The 19,950-nt window shown below is 35.9% G+C and overlaps 1 protein-coding gene across 1 annotated transcript in view; it reads right to left on the bottom strand.

Annotated features, from left to right (window-relative positions):
- The window catches only part of CNOT2 (CCR4-NOT transcription complex subunit 2), a 93,201-nt gene that overhangs the window by 20,849 nt on the left and 52,402 nt on the right, over positions 1-19,950 (bottom strand). Inside the window, exons 2-6 of the mRNA XM_082495853.1 lie at positions 18,579-18,701; positions 7,153-7,219; positions 3,747-3,894; positions 2,917-3,099; positions 31-110 (exon numbers count right to left, since the gene is read on the bottom strand). Coding sequence (XP_082351979.1) covers positions 31-110; positions 2,917-3,099; positions 3,747-3,894; positions 7,153-7,219; positions 18,579-18,689 — 589 coding nt within the window. The 5' untranslated portion in view covers positions 18,690-18,701. The remainder of the gene's footprint in view (positions 1-30; positions 111-2,916; positions 3,100-3,746; positions 3,895-7,152; positions 7,220-18,578; positions 18,702-19,950) is intronic.

Below are 19,950 nucleotides of genomic sequence, written 5' to 3'. Positions count from 1 at the left end.
TTAAGACAACATTAATCAGAGCAAACTCACCTGTTCCATTAAAAATGTTACTTGATAAGGAGTTATTCATTCCAAATGCCTGATTTCTGTTCATCCCAAATCCAGACATACTGTGAAAAAAATCCAGGAAGTCAGACAAAAGGATATACAAACTCTGCAGTTTCCAGTGGAAGGCGTTAAGGGGGAAAAATACCCCTAAGACACTTAAATTATTTCAAGCTTAAGTAACCCACATTAGTCAACACTCAGTTTTTAATTATTTTCCTCTGTATTTCTGAAAACTCTGAGCAGCAGCAGCAGGCACTGCTCAATCAAGACAACTGGAATGACTTAAAAATAACTTTGTTTTTTAATAGCCACTGTGTCCTTAAGACATCTGTCAACCAATAAGTTATGACAAACATGATCGTTACTCAATAATTTCATATAGAAAAATGGAGCAGCAGTAAATGCAGCAGTGAAAAGTCAGACTGCAATCCATCCATTTGCAGGTGGGAAGCTGGATCATGGAAGTGATCAAGTTTGTCATGACTCAGTTATAAGCTGAACAGTTACGGTGTGCAATCAACACCATGTACATATGGTACCTACTACGAGCATAGGGATGGTCTCTGCCACACAAGGACACCAGTTAAACTAGTTTCATATAGTCAGGCAAAAATCTAAACATCATATAGGACTACTGTGGTTGGAAAGACACCCTCACGAATGATCCGCTTCATTCTGTGTGAGCTGGAGACGTTGAGAAGCCCAAAGGTAGGCCCCAGCTGAGTGAAATTCTGAATTTCTGCCCTGTGGGAAATCACAGCATTCATTTTCCCCTGTAACAGTATGGAAGTTGATGTTTTAGAAGTTTCCACAAATAAAAATGTCAAACATTTTCCTAGTGGAAATTTTACCTACACAGACTTTTTCCACAATTACAAATCTGAAGCATTTCATTCCATCTGAAATAGCCCTAAATGCTTCATTTTGGATTGAGACATCAAGAAAAGGAACAGTTAGCCAAGACTGGTTCTCTCCTGCTTTGTTTCCCCGAGGCGGTGTATTTGAAAGACATCCACATTTTGGACACCTGGCACATTTGAAGAAACACATTTCTGGTACTATCTGAATTCTAGACCTGGTGAGAGCACCAACAAGGAACAACTTGATCTGGAGGGCATATAATCTAGCCTGATAACAGACACTATTTCTCATGCAAAGTTTTTTTTTTTTGTTTTCTTTTAAACTAATTAGAAATAACCACGTTAAGAATTGCAGGGATAAGAAATGGATTAGGCCACAAAATGCATATTTCCCTAAAATTATTTATAATCTGTTTTACCAATGTAACTATGAAAGGGAAAGTGAAGTATTCATGTTCAAAAACCTAAAAAATTGCATTGCTCCAACTAAGGCAACCATTCAGAAAACACTTCTTAGAAGTGACATAATTCATGCATCTGTCAAGGAAACACCATAAATTCTTCTCCCAAGTATAATTTCCATATTTTGTTAAATATATCAATTAACAATTGGATATTTACTACTACTGTACTTCTGTAGGCTAAGAAACTGTGGAATAAGAACCTGACATTGTTCCAGTGATATTTCCTCCTCAACTTGTAAAAATTGTAGCTTCTTGAAAATCAGATATACAATGCAAACAGTGAAAGATGAGGATTTTAATCCAAATGCTCCTACAGATGGGATTTCACTTAAACAAGTACTTTGTATACAAAATCAATCTCCAAAATCATTGTCCTCTGCATGTAGACCTTTTAAATATATTGCTATTTCAACCTTTTGTGATGCTCAAGTTTCAAAATACTTTAAAATGTAAAGTTATCTTATTAAATTATCATCTCCTTTAGTTGCTGCTATACATCCCAGGAAAGAAAAAGCAAATTCAACGTAATCACATGCAAGACACAGAGTCCTCTCACACTCAAGGAACATGAACTGCTACTACGAAATCTCTAATCTATGATTGAGAAAAGCATTTTTATGCCTAACTCATAGTGCGAAACTACAAAACTAAGTGGCCTGACCCAAGTTTCAGATCACCGTGACACTGGTTTTCACCTTCCTTTATCCATTTTGTAAAATACTAGATGGGGTTAGAGGAGGCACCTGACTGCCATGAGCTTGTTTGTACTCCATCTAAGAGTAAGTCCCCTAAGGAAGGGCCTCAGAGGAGAAAAAGGATTAAACTGGGGGCACAGAGACCGTGAGGCTCTGGAACGAAGCCTGGAAAGCAGTCAGGTGTGCGAAGCTGTGACCACACACATTAAATAATTAGAATCAACACACTTCTTACTACAAGTTTATCAGTATGAACTAAGCATAATCACAGCACCAAAACACAGTTAAAGCCTAATGATATTGCAATGTTACAACCTTGCGCCATTAGGAAAAGAGCAGAAGTGACCGAGAAGCTTTTGGCATCCAAATGAGCACCACATCCTTGAATGAATGGCAAACCACTGTTCTCCATCTTATTCCTGAATTTAAAGTAGTAAAACACTAGGTCCCTACTGCATCTGAATCAGTTAACTATTGTTCCAGAATAACTATTGTGTTCTTAAATCTTGCCTTACTTCTTCCCAAACTCATAGATGAATAGTCTTAAAATAGAAGCATATACCCCCAAATCAATGCATGTTTCAAAAACAAATTCAGGAACACGCGAGAAACATCACAGATCTTAAAGAAGCAGCAGCAGAAATTCAGTAGTCGGAAACAGAATTTAGCTTAAAGGCCTCAAAAAGCTTGTGTGAATATTAAAAGCAGCTTCAAAGTTTATTGCCAGAAGACGAGAACACACGAAGCAGTGCTTTCGAGCTTTATTCTAATGGATAAAACTTATATTTCCAGAGCAGCATTTAAGCATGTCCATGGCTGTAGAGGGATGGTCTCACTAAACAGCCTTACCTGTTCACAGTAAAAGGTTGTCGAGAGGGTTGCTGCTTTGGCATACATATTATGCTTGGAGAGCTTCTGTTGGGGCTGCCTAACCCTGAACTGCTCATGCTGTTTGTCCTGCTGGGAATTCCAATGCCCTGACCAACCTGGGAGTGGTTCATCATATTCCTAGGATTCATAGGCAATATCCCCCTGAAAGAGAAAAAACCATCCACAGAGATGAATCTGTACAATAGTATTTGGTTACTCATTTAGATTACTAACGTAGGATGGACTCTGAGTTGTTGCAACTTAATTTGTGCTTAGAGTCAACACAGCATGTTTGGATTACTCTCTGTAATTAATGTAGTTTTGGATTTCTTCAGAAACATCAGATGACCCATTACATACTAATCGAGTCCTTTGTCAGGTTTAGATAAATACTTAAATATTATGCATTTGAAAAGGTGTTACAGCTTTTTTTTTTTTAATGAGCACTTCAGACCTACTACCTTAACATTCTTCTGTAGTGTGTAACATCCATATAAAAATTTTAACCATACATTTACCAGAACAACCAAAAAACCAGCCTCTTACATTCTGAAGCAGAATTTGCCAGCAGTTTGTCCTTTACATACAAAAATCAACTACCGTCTTACAGTAAATCCTATCTTACTGTTTCACAGTATCATTTCCCTAACACAGGCAGTGGTCAATAGAAACTATTTTTCTTTTTCTTTTCTTTTTTTTTTTTTTTAAATTAATCAGACTGTAAAGTAGTCAAGGCAAAATATGCAGAACATTTAACAAGTGCTCTGCAGAAAGACACAATTGCAGAAATATTGGCTATCAATAAATACCTGCTCGGAGATGGAGGCGTGTGAAGTGACATTGTTGGTACCCCTGTTGTTGGCGTTACGTGGCTCGGTAACTGAGTGCCTTGTGATAAGCTGCGATTTAACTGAGGGGTATTGTTGCTCATTCCCCTCATTGGAAGGCCTAGTGCACCTATTGAAAAAAAATTCAGAGGGGTGGAGATATAGAGCAATCAGGAACAAAGTCTTCTCCATCAGGTGTAGATGGAAACAATTTATGCTGACAACCTACAAAAAAGTGTAAAGACTGAAGGAAAGTGCAGTGTAAAAACTAAGTCATTGTTTCCATAACAGAAGCCCAATTATCTCAAATTTAGCCCCATTTCTGTTAAACTTTAGAAAGGCTCTTTAAAGAATTTCTGTACTTCAGTCACTAACAAATTTTTGTTTCCTTTGAGAAGAAAACTGGAGAAAGGTTTTAGGCTTGAGTTTTTGATGATGGCATGGAAATCTACAAATTATCTCAAAAAAAGGCAGCATTTTGACAAAATTAATAACTGCACTCAATAAATACGTTAATTACTTTTGAATAAACCAGTATATATTTGGCCAGTATTTAGAACACTGACCTGTCTCGTTAAAAATTAAGCACATCTTTAATAAAAAAGTTATTAATATTTAATTAACAATAACATTGCTTTTAGAACAACAAAAGCAACTTTTTAGGCCAGTTCTCTGTAAAGTTTAAGTTGCCTCTTTTTGATAAAAGAACTTCAGTGTCCACGATCAAATCAAGTTCAATCTTTTGAGAAAAGAAAACAAGCAGAATTTTAACTGCCCTCTATCAGCATTTAAAAATATACAGAAGATTTTTAACATTGTGATCAAAAGTATTTTCTACACAAACAACTGTGTGTGACAGAAGTAAGCACTTCAGTGAGGTAAAAAAAGAAATCACTTTAACTCAGACCAGCAAAAGATTAGCTGCTGCTTGTCTCAAAATGCCCCAAAACTTTACGAAGTTTCTCACCATTCTCACATTGCTTTTCTGTGTTTATGAAGTTCGGAATGATGTTCAAAGAAAGAAAAATTCATTCAGTGCAATATATCAGTAGAAAAAAACTGAGCATATAAAATGTGATAGCTATAAGTAACAGTCCCTATTGCTTTGGCATAAGGCTGCTGAGGTAGACTCACAGAACTCAAAACCTTATCTTACACACCAAACAAAAGAAAAATGGTGATGAATCAGCACTCTCTCATGGTAGATCACCCCTGCAGAAGAGCTGAATATGCCAGTGTATAATATGATTAAATACTAAGAATGCAGAGAATGGACACAGCAGACGCTCAGCTTATTTATCATGGACAAGGTCTGAAGAAACCTCCCGGTCATTTAGCTCTCACAATTTAAGAGCTACTGTCTCTCTGTGTCCTACCCTACAACTTGCAATCTAAGAAGCTTGCAATAACACTCAAAGTTTTGATAACACTCAAATTTATCCCTATACATTCAGATTAAGAGGTAGTGTGACTTGCTATAACAAGCCTCCTAGGACTTCATTAAATGCTGATTATATCAAGGTGTTCACTGTAAATATTTTGGCAATTTGCTGCATCAGAATAATTTCAATGAGCATAAATATATATTATAAATAATATTTCACTTGATTAACAATTAGGTGGAATTTTAAAAATAAAATAGTAAAGAAAAAATACATACACTTCCAAACTAGATACAGTACACTGAAAAACATGACTACAATATTCAGGTTAATTTTATGCAAGCATTTGTTTCAGCAAAGCCAGTTCTACACTGATGGTTATTTCTTGTTGTTTGCTTTCTTTAAACTAGAATTTCTAATGTGTAGGACTGTTACAGGGAAGAACAACTATATTCCTACGGCTGGCAAAGAGGGGCAGTTGAAATATTCACCATAACAAAAAATATATAGCATGGGCTATATTGGAGGCTGATCAATGAAGTGGCCGATTTCCTGCCTAATAGTTAAGTTTACATTAAGTAACTCTGTAACATGACATCTTGCTAAATGACTGAGAGCTACCAATCTAAAAGCGCATACGCATTATCAGCTTTGTTTTTCCCAAAAGTATTTTAATCATAAGTATTGACTTCAACACAGAAGTTTCTTGCTCCTTTTTCTCAATATTTGGTAGAAACCAAACCCCAATAATATTTAGTCTCTAGTTTTTAGCCATGCATGTCTCCATGTTAGATTATGTCCTAGGCACCACAACCAACTGAATGAACAAAGTTGATGAAAAAAGTTAACCTTAAAAATAAACAAAAAATAACTGTGATAAACAGAACAAATAAACTACTTCAGCATCTTTATACAGTTAAGTGTGAAAGGTTCACTAGTGCCAGATTCAGCACTCAAAAAGCCCAGAGCCAAACATGTCCCTCAGACTGGCCAGAAACTGCTCACAGAAATCTCAGTAGCATAATCAAATGCCAGTTTATATTACATGGTCACTCATCAACAGCCACTGACATAGTAAAAAAAACAAACAAACAAAAAACCACTATATTTTTTAAACTGTTTGAAGAAAGCCAAAAGAAGCTGTGAAAGCCATGCATCTAGCAGACAAAGCTATTAGTTTGTCCAGGTAAAAAAGTTCACACTCTCTAAAGTATTCTGAAGACAGTTTTTCTTAGAATCACAGTCAGATGCACTTGGCAAGGAACCTGCAAACATTCAAAAGCGTACAGTGATAAAAGAGAGATGTTCACAAACCTGTTTTACTTGTGTAACTGTATCTAACTCAGATACTCTGAGTCACTTTCTGGATGCACCTCAGCTACAAGGAGGTTCAGTTCTCAGTGCTGGCCCTTAAGTTAGGTAGCTAGCGTTACACATCATGACTGTTGCTCTATAGGTCTTCTATTGCAACAGTATACACAAGACTGGCAGGCACAGAAAATTCTTCAAGGTATGGGAAAGGAAAAAAAAAAAAAAAAAAAAAGTGGTGCAGAAGGCTTTGCCAAATGTGAGTTGCCAAGTGCATACACAAGATTTAATTTGCTCATGTAGAGCATGAAATATCAGTTATAATTTGACGTATAATTTCCTTCCATTCCTTACATATTTTTCTGAACTAGGCTTATTTTGGCTTGACTCTCCTTAGTTTTTCCTTTAGAAAGTCACAGTTAAATCACAGATAGTCTTTATAGGATGATTATATTTGGATATTTAACAGCTACACAGTGTTAGTATATATGACACTTTACATATTAAAGACTGCAAAAAATGCACACTAAGCAAAGCAAAAGTGTATCTTCAAAAAAACCCCAAACAAACAAGCAAGGAGACATACTGGTTTTTACAATCACCAGAAAACAAAGCCATATGCGTGTTCTCTACTCAGAGAGCATGAAACTACAACATATTTAGCATAAAATAAACATATCAATAAAAAGAATTCTTACTTTGTTGCCCGTATAAACTTGCCCCAAACTGAGACAGCTGACCTGATGTTGATGGTGATGCCAGCATCTAAAATGTAAGAATAAAAGGTTGTTAAAGACACAAAGATGTTGTGTTATCTTGCTCTGAAGTTGACAACAGTATATTGTTTTGCCAAGAAAGCCAAAGCAGCGACTGAAAACTCCTTTTAAGTCATGAAAAGTTTAAGAAACTCCCCAAAATATCTGCACAGTAACAACTGCAACATTATATTAAATGTCAATAAAAATTTATGACTTTACATGTATAAAAACACTTTCTTTTACTGGCAACAAATAGCATAGAGGAAGGAGATCCAAAAGCTTTCAGTTTTTCTACCCCTGTAGCTAAGAGACCAATCTTTACAGAAGAAGGAATACTGTTAAACAGATAAATTCCCCCCCCCCCCCCCCCCGTGCATCATACAAGCAGTTCAATCCTTGTTCAATGTAATAATATAAAACTTTGCACTTGCTGTTGTAAATTACAATAGCAAAAGGTGGGAAATGAGTGGCTAGGTAGCAGCATGTATATAGAAACAGATATTAACTTCGGATAAGATTCTAAGGTTAAAAGTACCTCCCTAAGAGCTAGCTTCATGCTTGTATATGCACCACGTGAATAGGTAAAATGTAAAAATATCAGAAGTAATCTCTTCTGCTCTATTATGCCCACTTTAGACATCACATATTACCAAATATTTCCATTAAAATTTTCTTTGCCAACTTCCAGGCACCACACAAGAAATGTGACAAACTAACGAGACTCTTAAGAGTAAGAGGTAGAAAAAAATAAATCACGATCTATCAAGAAAGATTGAGATCTGGGTTTGTATACTCAAAAAGAAGGCAACTAAGGTACGGACATGGCACCAGACTTCCAGTCATTGCTGCAAGAGGAAAAGAATCAACTACTCTCCATGCTGCTGCAGAAATGGAAAGTATTAATAACTTTGAGAAACAGAAGATTTAGGCTAAGTATCTGGGAAAAAAAAAAGCCCTTTGCAATCTTAAGGACAGTTCAGCACTGGAACATCCATCCCTGGATGTTTTTAAAGAACAGATTAGATGTACATCAACATTAGGTATAGCTGAGTGTTCTTTGGAGCAAGAAGAGGTATTAGTTGACTTAATCCATCCAGCTCACAACAGAATATGCTACTCTAACCCATGGACAAATGTCTGCTTGTTTAGTGCAGTAGTCTGGACTTGGGTTGAATTTTAGGATGCTTTCAAGGAAAGGAATGTCCATATTCTTACATATAAGGGGATTTCAAGCTTTTTCAACTTGAGAGTAAAGAATTAAAATCAAAATAACTTGCACCGTCATAAATTTCAAATTGCTTTGTTGACTTAATCTAGAAAGATGTAAAACTCAAACTTTATAAACTGAATCTGCTAGTTGTCTATCCTGGGGCCAAATCTAGATGGTAGAAATGCAAAAGACGACATGCAGGGTAGACACCAAATATCAAAAGTAGCATTCATGTCTTTAAATCACAAAGTATTTACAATTTTTTAAATACATACAGAACACATGAGAAATCACAGCAGCTAATTAATATAGACCATCAGAAAATGTATCAGAAATATCACCCCAAAGTGTTATATACTCACACATATTTTGAACAAATTGAACATATTTGATAGTAAGCAACTACAGCAATAAATATCAACAGTTGCAAACATAAGAGGTTTGAAATACTAAGACAAAAAACTTCCAGCAGAAAAAAATAGAACTAAAATATATGCCAGACTGGACCAAAGTTCTGTCGTAGTGAAGAACTGGCTGTGAACAAAAGAACATTTTAAACAACCACCAGTAGCTTCAGCTCAGCACTCAGGTAGTAAAGTTCACAGGCCACATCTGCATCAGCAAGCAATGCCACCAGAGAGAAGTGCATTTATAAAACAAAAAAGTTGCTCCTGGGGGCCTCACGTACACACTAGCATTTCACATTTCTACACATTTCTAACTAGAGTTAGCCATGACTAAAACACCTGATGGCATGGACTGGTTGACCATCAGTGAGCAGAACACATTTGGTGCACTCCTGGAGCATCGCTTCCAGCCTATTTTGATCCAGAAGGAATCAAATTGATTCACACCAAGACTGCTCTGCAACACGAACCAAAGCATGCAGAAGTGGGGACACTTGGGAGACAGACTTCAAAAGCACACTCTCCATCCAAACTAACAAACTGATGTTTGTTAAACATTAATAAAACAAGCCAATAGAGTAGTTTTAAGAAAAGAAAGGCAAAGTAAAATGTTGAGGTAAAAAAAAAATAATTCAAATTTGACAAGTTGAAGAATCTGAGAACATGTTGCAAGGTGTGGCAAATTGTAATTCCATGGGGGGGAAAGAAAGAAAAAGGTATGAGACACCTTCAGAGTCAATGACACAGGCACACAAGCCAAAAAAAACCCACCCAAACCAACCAGACATTGAGATAGAAACAGCAGTCAACAATTTCTACTAGCTCTGGGACAGGGACAGGTAATCAAAACAGTTAATCCAAAAAAAGAAGATCTGGTAAGAACAGCTGCTCAGGGCATTCAAAAATTGCTGCAATGGCATGTAATATATTAAGCAAAAGATGGTACAAACCTCAGCAGAAAAAAAAAAAAAATAATGTTTATTTATGTTAACTTGGATTAAAAAAAAATTAAAATTCACAGACCTAAGAGGTACTAGATTACTTAAAAGAGAGGAAAAAGAATCCCACTTCTATACTGAGCACTCCTTGACTTTTTAAATTCAGTTAAAAGAAAGGGAATGACAAATAATATTTAATGAACGCTGCTTATTAGAAATTGGATTTTCTTTTGAAACACTGCAAAGTAGGTCACATGTATTGTGCCTCTTGCTTTTACATGAAAAGTTAATTGCAAAATGACTTGTAGAGAAACCTTTATAGAAAACCATAATAAAGGCCAAGTACTAAATTCAATAAGTCTAACAACTAGTCTTAAAGTCATAACATACTTAGAACATCAAAGATAACAAGCCTGAAGAAGAAAGAAAGATTTCTGGGGATCTGTTCCAGGCTGATTAACTGCAGCATTTCTCAAATCTCACTTATTCTCTCTCTAGTTTAGTTTGTAATATGCCAAAAAATCCTCCCCACTATTAAGTACTTCTTTCTGTCATAGCTAAGTAAGGAGCCATTTAAAATTTTGTCTTCTTCTTCTATTATTTCCACACAATTTAGGTCAACAACAAAAGAACTAAATTAGCCAAAACCTTAACCTATACTACCTAGACCTTTATTTGCATTCACAACCTCTGAATCACTATTATAGTCTACTCAAACTTGGTCTACCAAAAGTAACGAAGATTCAAGATGAATACTATTAGTAGTATTAAAAACATCCCTTCTGGCATTCTGCAATCATTATTTTATCTGACTGGACTACTAGCCACATGACACACAAAATATAACAATTCTCCAAGAGTACAGTTGCAACAGTGGCTGGAAGTTACTCTTGAATTTCTTTTAGACTGCAAAAGTCAAAGGTAATGACAATCTTAATAACAAATAAAGCAGTCGAGCCCTTAAGGTCACTAAAGCCTCTTCCAGTTAGTAAGATCTTTTAAGCTTTACCCAATTATATATATTTTAGGAAAAATGCTCACAATTACACCTGTAACTTTTGGAAAAAAACAACAACAACAACAACAAAAAAAAACCCACCACACAAAACCCAAACCACATACCAAATTACTGAGATCATGTCAATGCACTATATATTCTAGCAGTATGTATACAATACCAGCATTTTAAAACAAGTGACTAATAATATTTGATCAAGTCAAGGACATTGCTAAATAAGCTTCTGACAACTATAGCTTTTGCTGCACATGTACCAAAAAAATCCACCCATCAAACTTTGGCATTTATATTTAAATCAATTTGCCAGTGGTTAACAGCTACAAAATCCAGTTGCGAAGTAGCATGGGATTTCTGCTTCTATTCCAACCTTATATGACTGAACTACACAGATTGTTTCGGGACTGGTCCACACCAAAAATCAGTAAGCTGTAACAGGCTATCAGGCAATTTCCTAACCCTAGTGATGAACGAGATTTTACTGTAACTGCTTTTTAACTCTTGATGGGTTTACTGCAGTAAGTTCATTTAAGAGTGTAAAAAAATCTTGAAAAAACAGCACCAGCAGTTGCTTAAATTTGCCAGAACTGGAAAAAAACTGCTGCATTTTACAACCCTCTCGGGATATTGGCAAACACAGGCTGCAGCCTCCCTGAAAAGAGGAGGTGGGAGGAGGCCCAGCAGCAGAGCTGGCTGACGGGGTTCCTGTCTCCCCCCTGCACTGCAGCATCCTGCCTCTTTCAAGCAAACCCCCAACTTACCATGGGGACAGCTGCCTGTGACCATAACTGCTGCGGTAGCACACCTCAGCACAGTGGCACCAAAAAACCTCAGTAAAGCAACACTTCTGCAAAGGCTGCTACATTATGCAGTTACTGCCTAAAGCTACTTTCTTAAACACAAAGCAAGCTCAAGTTAAAACACATCAATCCGACACCAGAAAGTCACCTAAAAGCAAAACATGTTAGAATAAGCAAGTAAGTCTGTGAGTAATATCTGGCCTGATAAATGATGGGTTTCTCACAGGTGCAAACATCAGCATCATTTTGTATTTGCACTACTTTATTTCTGGTATCTGCCATCTGTGCTGCTGCTGCTATTTAATAATAAAACAGCTGACCCACAGCCTGAAAAGAAGGAAGTGTTATACTGACATAAAAAAATCATTATAAATCAAGCCAACAGATAACAGATGAAAAAAAAAATGCATTTTTTCTGTATTCTGCCAGTTTTTTAGTAGTATTATTAGTCCTTCTCTAGCTTACTAACTACTTTTCAATAGTGCTCACAAAATTTCCACGTCACAAGAAAATACTTCCAAATCTCAAAATCAGAGATCAATAAAGAAATTTTGAAAGCCTTATAATTGCAAGGTATTATTTGCAAGTGAAAATTGTTACTGATATAAATATAAAACCAAATACAATACTGAAAACTAAACGAAATTTTATTCAATCTTCCAGATTTCTTAATTTACGCTTGTGGTCACCTGCCTCCCGTAATACTCGGGAAGCACAAGGAGGTAGGACTGCACTGTTGTTGGCTGTAATACTTCAAGATCTTAAAGGCAAGATGTTGCCTTTGAACAACAATGACATTATTAACATGAGGTTAACATGGCTATTAAACTCTAAAACCAATTCTCCCTGTGTAGAGACATTCAGTTTGATGGTAGAGTGTATTAATGGGCCAAAAGATTACAGGAAACTCATTGAAAGCTCCTAAAAAAATGTCATAAGCAATTAAGAATTAAGACAACAAAGCAAATGTTTTATTTCAATTAAATAACCAGTTGCATATGAAAAACTAAAGGAAAACAAACAAACAAAAAAAACCCAAAACCCAAACCACACAGTGAGCACGTAAACTACCAATATTACAATATGTTTAGTGAACTGAATTATTGTGTAAGGAAACATAACCTCCTGCTTCCAGAAGAGGCAGATGATTTTATGCATGGAATTATTTGGTCCGAGGAACTACCTCATATGGTAAAGCTGACGTGCGAAACCATTATATATTGTTGATTTAAGTGGAGATGCAGTAAAATATAGCTGTTAGATAAATTACAGAAATAACACTTACCAACGTCATTTAGTTCTTCTATTAAGAAAAAAATCTAAATGTATATTCAACCATAGGAAAAATTGTATACTACAGTCATCAACAGTGAAATTAATTTCCTTGTGACATAATTTCAAATTTTAAAGTGATGCGGAATAACTCTAATTCAGATACATACTTCTTGCAAACTGTGTGAGAGAGTATAAAAGCCCGTTTTCTTCTCTAAGTAAAGTAAGTTTGTCATGTATTGTTTTATTTGATAAACCCATCATAAACCAGGAATACATTTATAGGTGACACAGTAAAAGGCTGCATTTTGCATTTTAAACTTTTGGTTCTTTCTTCATACTGTATAACTTTATTATGAAATCAGAAGCTATAAGCAGAATGACAATAGGCTCTGAACGTGTACACTGCATTAAAACATAAAACCTCCCTCAATTTGTTTCTAATCTCATCCTTCCAACTGTTTTCAATTAATGGCATTGCAATTTTCATTCATTTTAAGTTTGTTTTGGGTTTTTTTGTTGTTTTGTTGGCTTTTTTTTTTTAAACATATTATGTATTCGCTAAAAGATGCAAAGACTATTTAATCACTCTCAAAGAAAGTAAAAAGCAACTCTGTTGCTTTGCAACTCACACTCCAAAAAACCCCAAAACTTAAGCCATGTGTTTCAGAAAGGAAGCAGGGCAAACCAACCCACTATTCACTCAAATCTACAAGTATGTTTACATGCAAAGTCATGCATATGAAAATATTCATTTGCCATTTGTAATTAAAGGCATGAATCTCCACAAAATAAGCTTTACTTTTTTTTCGCCCCTCCACAAATGGATCAAAACTATTCAGACTATGAAAAGTTACATTAATGTTAAGTAGCTCTAATCAACCAGCCAGCATTAGCGTGAATGCTGTGACTGCTTCTGATACAAGAGGATTCCATGGGAATTTTTAAATACTTAGCACAACTCCATATGTAGCATCTGAAGTTAAATTATGACTAAGCTAACAAACTCTCGTGCAATGACTAAGGCAAATGCCAAGCAAGATGCCTTGGGAAACGAGATAGGTTTCCTCAGAATCCTAAAAAATAGCATTAGAAAGTCAGCAGTGCAGCTGGAACAACATAGTGTTCAGCAATACTAAAGCCAAAGCCGTCTCCAGAAGACTGATTAAATACTTCCACATTTAGTTTCCCTAACTTGGCAAGATTCTGGATCTCCGTCTCCACAGTAATTTAAGTCTTGTTTCAGGGTTTTATCTCCTATAAAAGTACAACCTCTTTATAAGGCCACATATTTCAAAACACAGTAAGAGTTAGGTAAAGGTTCCATAAATTACTTTGATGGAAGTTTGCAGTAAAAGACTTCGATAACAGCTTCTGACCACCCCTTTCTTGCATCACCACCATCATGTCCATTACAAAACAAACCCACTGATTCTGCCTTCATGCAACTCTCTCATGACAGAACACCACTTGAATTTCATCCATCACAGACATGCTTCTCCCACATGAGGATGGAAGAAACCTCCAATAAGCGGGCTCCCAGAATCAATAACCCATTCTGCTGTGCTCAATACCCAAATCTGAAGACCTCCTACTTCAGGAAAGGTAATGCCAGGGAGCTAGATTAATAGTTGCAACGAGTGAAATCTAACCTGCAGGCTAGATCTTACTTGCCCCAATTGTTAAAATATATTTGATTTCACAAGAAGGCATGTTTTGAAAGAACTGAGCTGCAAAAGAACATCAGGTCTCAACTGAGAAAGTCCAGAATAGATAAAACATTAACATTTTTCAGACAAGAGAATAAGCTCAGCAAACTAACCTATTAGAAGTGCAAATCAGAGAATTAGTACTATCTTACTGTGAGCACTTTATCATCTGTTGAGCAACCAGGAGAGAAAATGAACAGCAAAGCACTAGGCAAAGAAATGGAAAAAGCATTCATTAAGGAAAGTTAAGAGAATTTTTTTTATAATTTGGGCAGATCTTCATTAAAGGCGTGTCTGTCTACTGTCAGATTTGTATCTGCAGTTCATCACAACAGAAGATGCCCTGATCTTATATTCTCACACAGGCATCTTCAGTGGATTGGGCTAGACTGGTCAAACCTTGTAGAGCACTTCTTCCATTCTTATACATGAGAAATCAAGGAAGTTCAGACCAAACAGGTCCCATTTTTTCCCCTCAAAGCACATCGTCTTTTTTTTTTTTTTCCCTCTCATTTGAAGACAGTAGGTTTGAAAGCATGTGAAGGCTTTGAGTTACCATTTCCTACCATTGTCATTCTATCCAAATAAAGATATGCCCCTTTCCTCACAATGATTTTGCTGAGTGCACAGACAGCTCAATTAAGTTGCTGAAACTGGCCACAAATAAGCTCTGCAATTATTTTGTGGGCACATTGTGCATCTTGTTGTCAATTTAAGCTACAGGACCACATTTGTTTCAAGCCAAACCTTAAACTATTTTCTTAACCAGTTCTATTTTCTGCAAGTCCTGTAAAATATCTTATTTCTTTGCCAAAGGAATATTGACCTGGTTATCACGCACTGTCTATGAATTCTGCTGCACCTAGGGTCAGAGCATTCATGGATTTACTCTGTTCCACTTCCTAACTTAGCACTGCAAGGTTTGTGAACACTCAAGGCAAAGCTACTCGTTTAGTAAAAAGGAAGCATTAGATGGCTTGAGTAAGATCTAATCTCATCTAAGGAAACATAATTTTCTGCCTAAAACAAGAGGCCCAAACAGCATCCATACGATTTTGGAAGCACTTGAGCACACAACTTTTCCATTTCAATTATCACATCAATCCTGAATGTCTAGAACTGCATTCCCTAGAGAAAAAAACAGGTAAGTTACAAGAAAGCTTTTAGGTTTTTGCTACGCTGAGTCTCTGAAATAAAAATAACATGTCCCAAACTATTTGTTGCTACTTCTTCCCACTTATAAAAAGCCTTCAAAATTTAAGACAGGACTTGAGCAGCCTTAGTTCACTTCAGCTTTGTGTAAAGGAAATTCTTTTAAAATGCAAATTAGCCAAATCAACAAGTCAGAAGAATACCACATCAGTAAGTGCTATGAAAATTGTTTAATGAAAGGCATAAAATATTTTTTCACATCTTTTTCAGATAAGTGAAAAAAGAATTTAGAACTTAAGTGAAGAACAATTTCCTAATATTATTTGAAAAAAAATAAAACCTCCACCTTGGGTGTTAAAACAAGACAGAAAGGCTCCCAACCCAGTCAAACCTGAAGACAATGCCTCTTCACAAGGACAGAAACCTTACCGTAAAAGTAAAGTGAAAAACAGATTCTGACATTTATACAAAATAATGGGCTTGCAGTAATAGTCCTTACTCTACTCTAAATTTTAGGAAGGTTTCACCGTTCTGTATGTTCCTCCGCTTGGAGTATAAATACACATGTGCAGTAACAATTCTCTGGAAAGGAGCAACTTTTAAGGTCAGATTCAGTAAGACTTCAACAAAATGAAAAACAGAAAAACACCTGGTCAAGTCAAGTCTAGCAGGAGGGTAAATACTAAACAAGCTTTAGCCCTTTCCAAAGAGCAGTGTTTAAGGAGGTCATTAACAGACTGCTTCCCTCAGAACCACTCTATTTCAGGTTGAAGAACTCTAGAGGATAAATGAAGCAGACATGAAGGACTTGGGATTCATGTGTACATCTGATACATCAGATTAAAAAAAAAGAACATTTAACTCATTTACTACAAGTTTTTAGCTAAAACTTGCAATATATTAATTTTGCATGCTCTTGGTAAATACATACAAGAAACTGAAAATTAAAAAAAGGAATCATTTAAATTGCAATAAAACTGCACCTTGTTTAGATAATTCTACTATAAAAAAGGCATAAACACTGCCATTTTTCAGGAAGCTTACAAAGAGATTGTGTATTCTACGTTTTAATCTTTTATTACCATTCGGATTTGCTGAATATAAAATTTATTTACTCCTTTCCCCAAAGTTTCCTCTATCTTTATTTTTTCCCCCACATTTACCTGTGTGTGAAGACAGAAAGATTCAAAGTGTTTCAAGATCTAGAATGCTGGAAATTTTACCCCCCAGGTGTTCATAAAACTGGATACAGGTTTTGAACATTAGTCTTTATTAGCTTACTCAGAGAAAACTGAGCAAATTTATTTTTGTCTGTCAATACTGTTATCCCAATAACAACAGAGTCAATATATTTATTGTGTTCTCATATACAGAACAACATCTTTAGTAGAATTTCAGTCAAAAGACTAATTGAAAACATGGTTATTTTCAGTTGGAAAAGGTTTTCAAAGCCACAAAACTGGTTGATAAGTAAAAGAACACAACCACCTTTGCAACCTTTCTCATCTACTGTGAGCCAAATGAGATATCAAAAGGAAAATGCAATACAGAATATACATTCAGCTATACATGAGTGATCAAAGGTGTACAGACAATGTCAATATCACCACTGTATATTTATTTTGATCAACTTAAAAAAAATAATATTACAATAGCATATAAGGGTTTAAGATTTCATAAGCATGAACTCAAAAACTTGTAATGGTCAACAGTGAAGCTACGGGGGGAGGGGGGGAGGGAATCCAGTAACAAGGACTTGGAAATGAAACTTTAAAAAGCTTTTGGAAAAATCACTCTTCCATTTCCTGTCGGAACGACATCACTCTTCTGCCAACTACAGCAGCTTCTATGCCCCATTTTGGCCACTTCTCCCACAAGCTTTCACGATTTCTCATTTGTCATTCCCGGTGTCTGGAACACCCACCTTCCTTCTCTTGAAGTCCCATTCTAAGATCCACTTCTGCAACATTGCCTACAGAAAGAGTAGGCAACTAAAACACTCATTCACTTCGTCAACAACATGCCAAGCATCAGCTTTCACTGTGTACACTGTACAGCATAGCGTTTGTCTCACTTCACCTTTCTTACTACACTGTAATGACTTCTTTCTCAGTGTATCAAATCTAAAAGTGAGGATTTAATATCTAAGAATCATTTTGGAGAAATAGTGTCTACCATTTTTGAGCGTGCTGGCTGCACCTCTCGGTGCTCACAGAAAGGAAAGTATGTTCAACATTATAAACATTCCATTGTGCCTCTGTGGTACAGGCACAAACTTCAAGTCATGCTTTCAGTCTTCCATATATTTCTCTATGCCACTCCATATAAGAGTGAAATATTTTACTGGCTAATTTATTTACTTTAATAATAAGCAGACCTTCAGTAATGCCAATGTAGTTCTAATATACAATAATGCATTACCAAAGGAAAAAAAAATGTTTAGGAATGGTTGGTTTTGTAACTTTGTGTCATTACAAATGGGAGAAATACCTAAATTGGAATACTTGAGCAGACAAACAAGCTGCACAAGGTATTTTCAGAAACGGAAAAACGGAAAAACCAAACCGTTGAAGACGTAAAATGCAAAACCACAACAAAGCCACTGTAGACAACATGTAAACACAAGATATAATCAATAACCCAATTTAAGTTACAAATACAATTCTTAAAGACAAAAAATAAAACCCTGGCAAGCATATGGCTGAAATTCACATGTATAAACTCACTAAAATGAAAGCACTTGCCACTGAAAACACTGTTATTCATAGCTTAAAGCTAAAATAAAGCCTTTCCTCACATATATTTCACATACTTGAAACTATCTCGTTATTGAAAGGGGAAAAAATAAGCTTATTCAACTTACATCTTTTTCTGACCGATGTGGGAACATCGATGATTGGCTGTAGTACATGTTTTCATCATGGTAGTCACCATCAACCCCCTCTACAAACTTCTTCCTTGAAGCACCAAACATGCTGTTTGTCACCTAAATAAGAAGAAAAATAATCATTTAGCATATATGATTTGGTTTGCTACATACTTATAATAGTATATAATTTAAATAATTGTTAAAAAAAATTGTTAAAAAAAAACAACCCTGTTTCTAAACATTTTAAAATTCCTCTTAAAAATATTTTCTGTATATCGCCAATGTAACGGTTCTTCCAAGTGGAATTTTCATCTGACAGAAAGTCATATTCAGAAAGGACTGGGGAGGAGAGAGGGGTGTTCGTTTGTTTATTTAAAATTAAAGAATGTCAGACAAAAAAAACCAGAAAAATTTCTCCAATTTTCCTTTCCTCAGGTAAACACTTTCCATCTAAAAGAATAAAATTAAGGAATGTTCTTTAGACCTCAGCCGCCTTATAAGAACTAACACTAATAAAAAAAAGGAAGAAAAAAATATATCTATAAAAATCACTCCCATGTCTCATCATCACAACTTTGGAAAAGCAGCTTTCTACGTAACCCTGTGGACTCAGAGCCATGATTAAGTAAGAGAAGGTTGAGCTTAACCACGCTCAACAACCTCCTCACAGACTAGCAAAGTTACTGAAGACAGCCCATAAAAAAACACCAGATTTCATGTTGCCCTTACTCCCAGAGGTGCACACAAACACAGACAGAGCTGCTAAGTCAGGAACTGGAAACTGAAGAAACAGCAACCACACAGCTGGTCACAGAACCTTAATTCATTAGAAAATTTAATCCCGCAGCAAGGTCACACAACATCACTGAAGCATGTACTGCATGCTGTGCATATTTATACACCTGACTCTCTTATTTACGTAAAAATACACACACCTCTAAGTTCCTAATCTATCTGGCTACAAAACACTATCACAGTGCAGTGTGGGCTAACCAAGCCCTGTTTTAACCTAACAGGTTAATCTTCAAACCAGCAAAACGGCACACGCTGGTCAGCACTAAGCAACTCGCCCAGTTTCTTGAACCATACAGCGAGACTGGAGAGAGCACAACCAACAGGATGGTAATCAACCCTGAGCTACTGCCCTACATAAAATATCTTGAAATGGATCTTCAACATCTTGAAAGGTAAGGAAGCTAAGTTACAGTTAGCTTATGAAATGCTCTGAGCCCTAAGACTATCTTCACTACTGACAGCATTAGTTAAACCTAAAAAAACCCCATAGGACTTTTTTTTTTTTTTTTTTTTTTTTTTTAAGAAGTCACTTTGTACTACCTTAGGCTCATGCTAGAAATTGAAGTTTCAA

This window comes from Vanellus vanellus (genome assembly GCF_965231255.1).
Source record: "Vanellus vanellus genome assembly, chromosome: 1".
Classification (NCBI taxonomy): Eukaryota; Metazoa; Chordata; class Aves; order Charadriiformes; family Charadriidae; genus Vanellus; species Vanellus vanellus.
The sequence above is the reverse complement of the archived record's forward strand: the minus strand, read 5'-3'. Positions and strand labels throughout refer to the sequence as shown.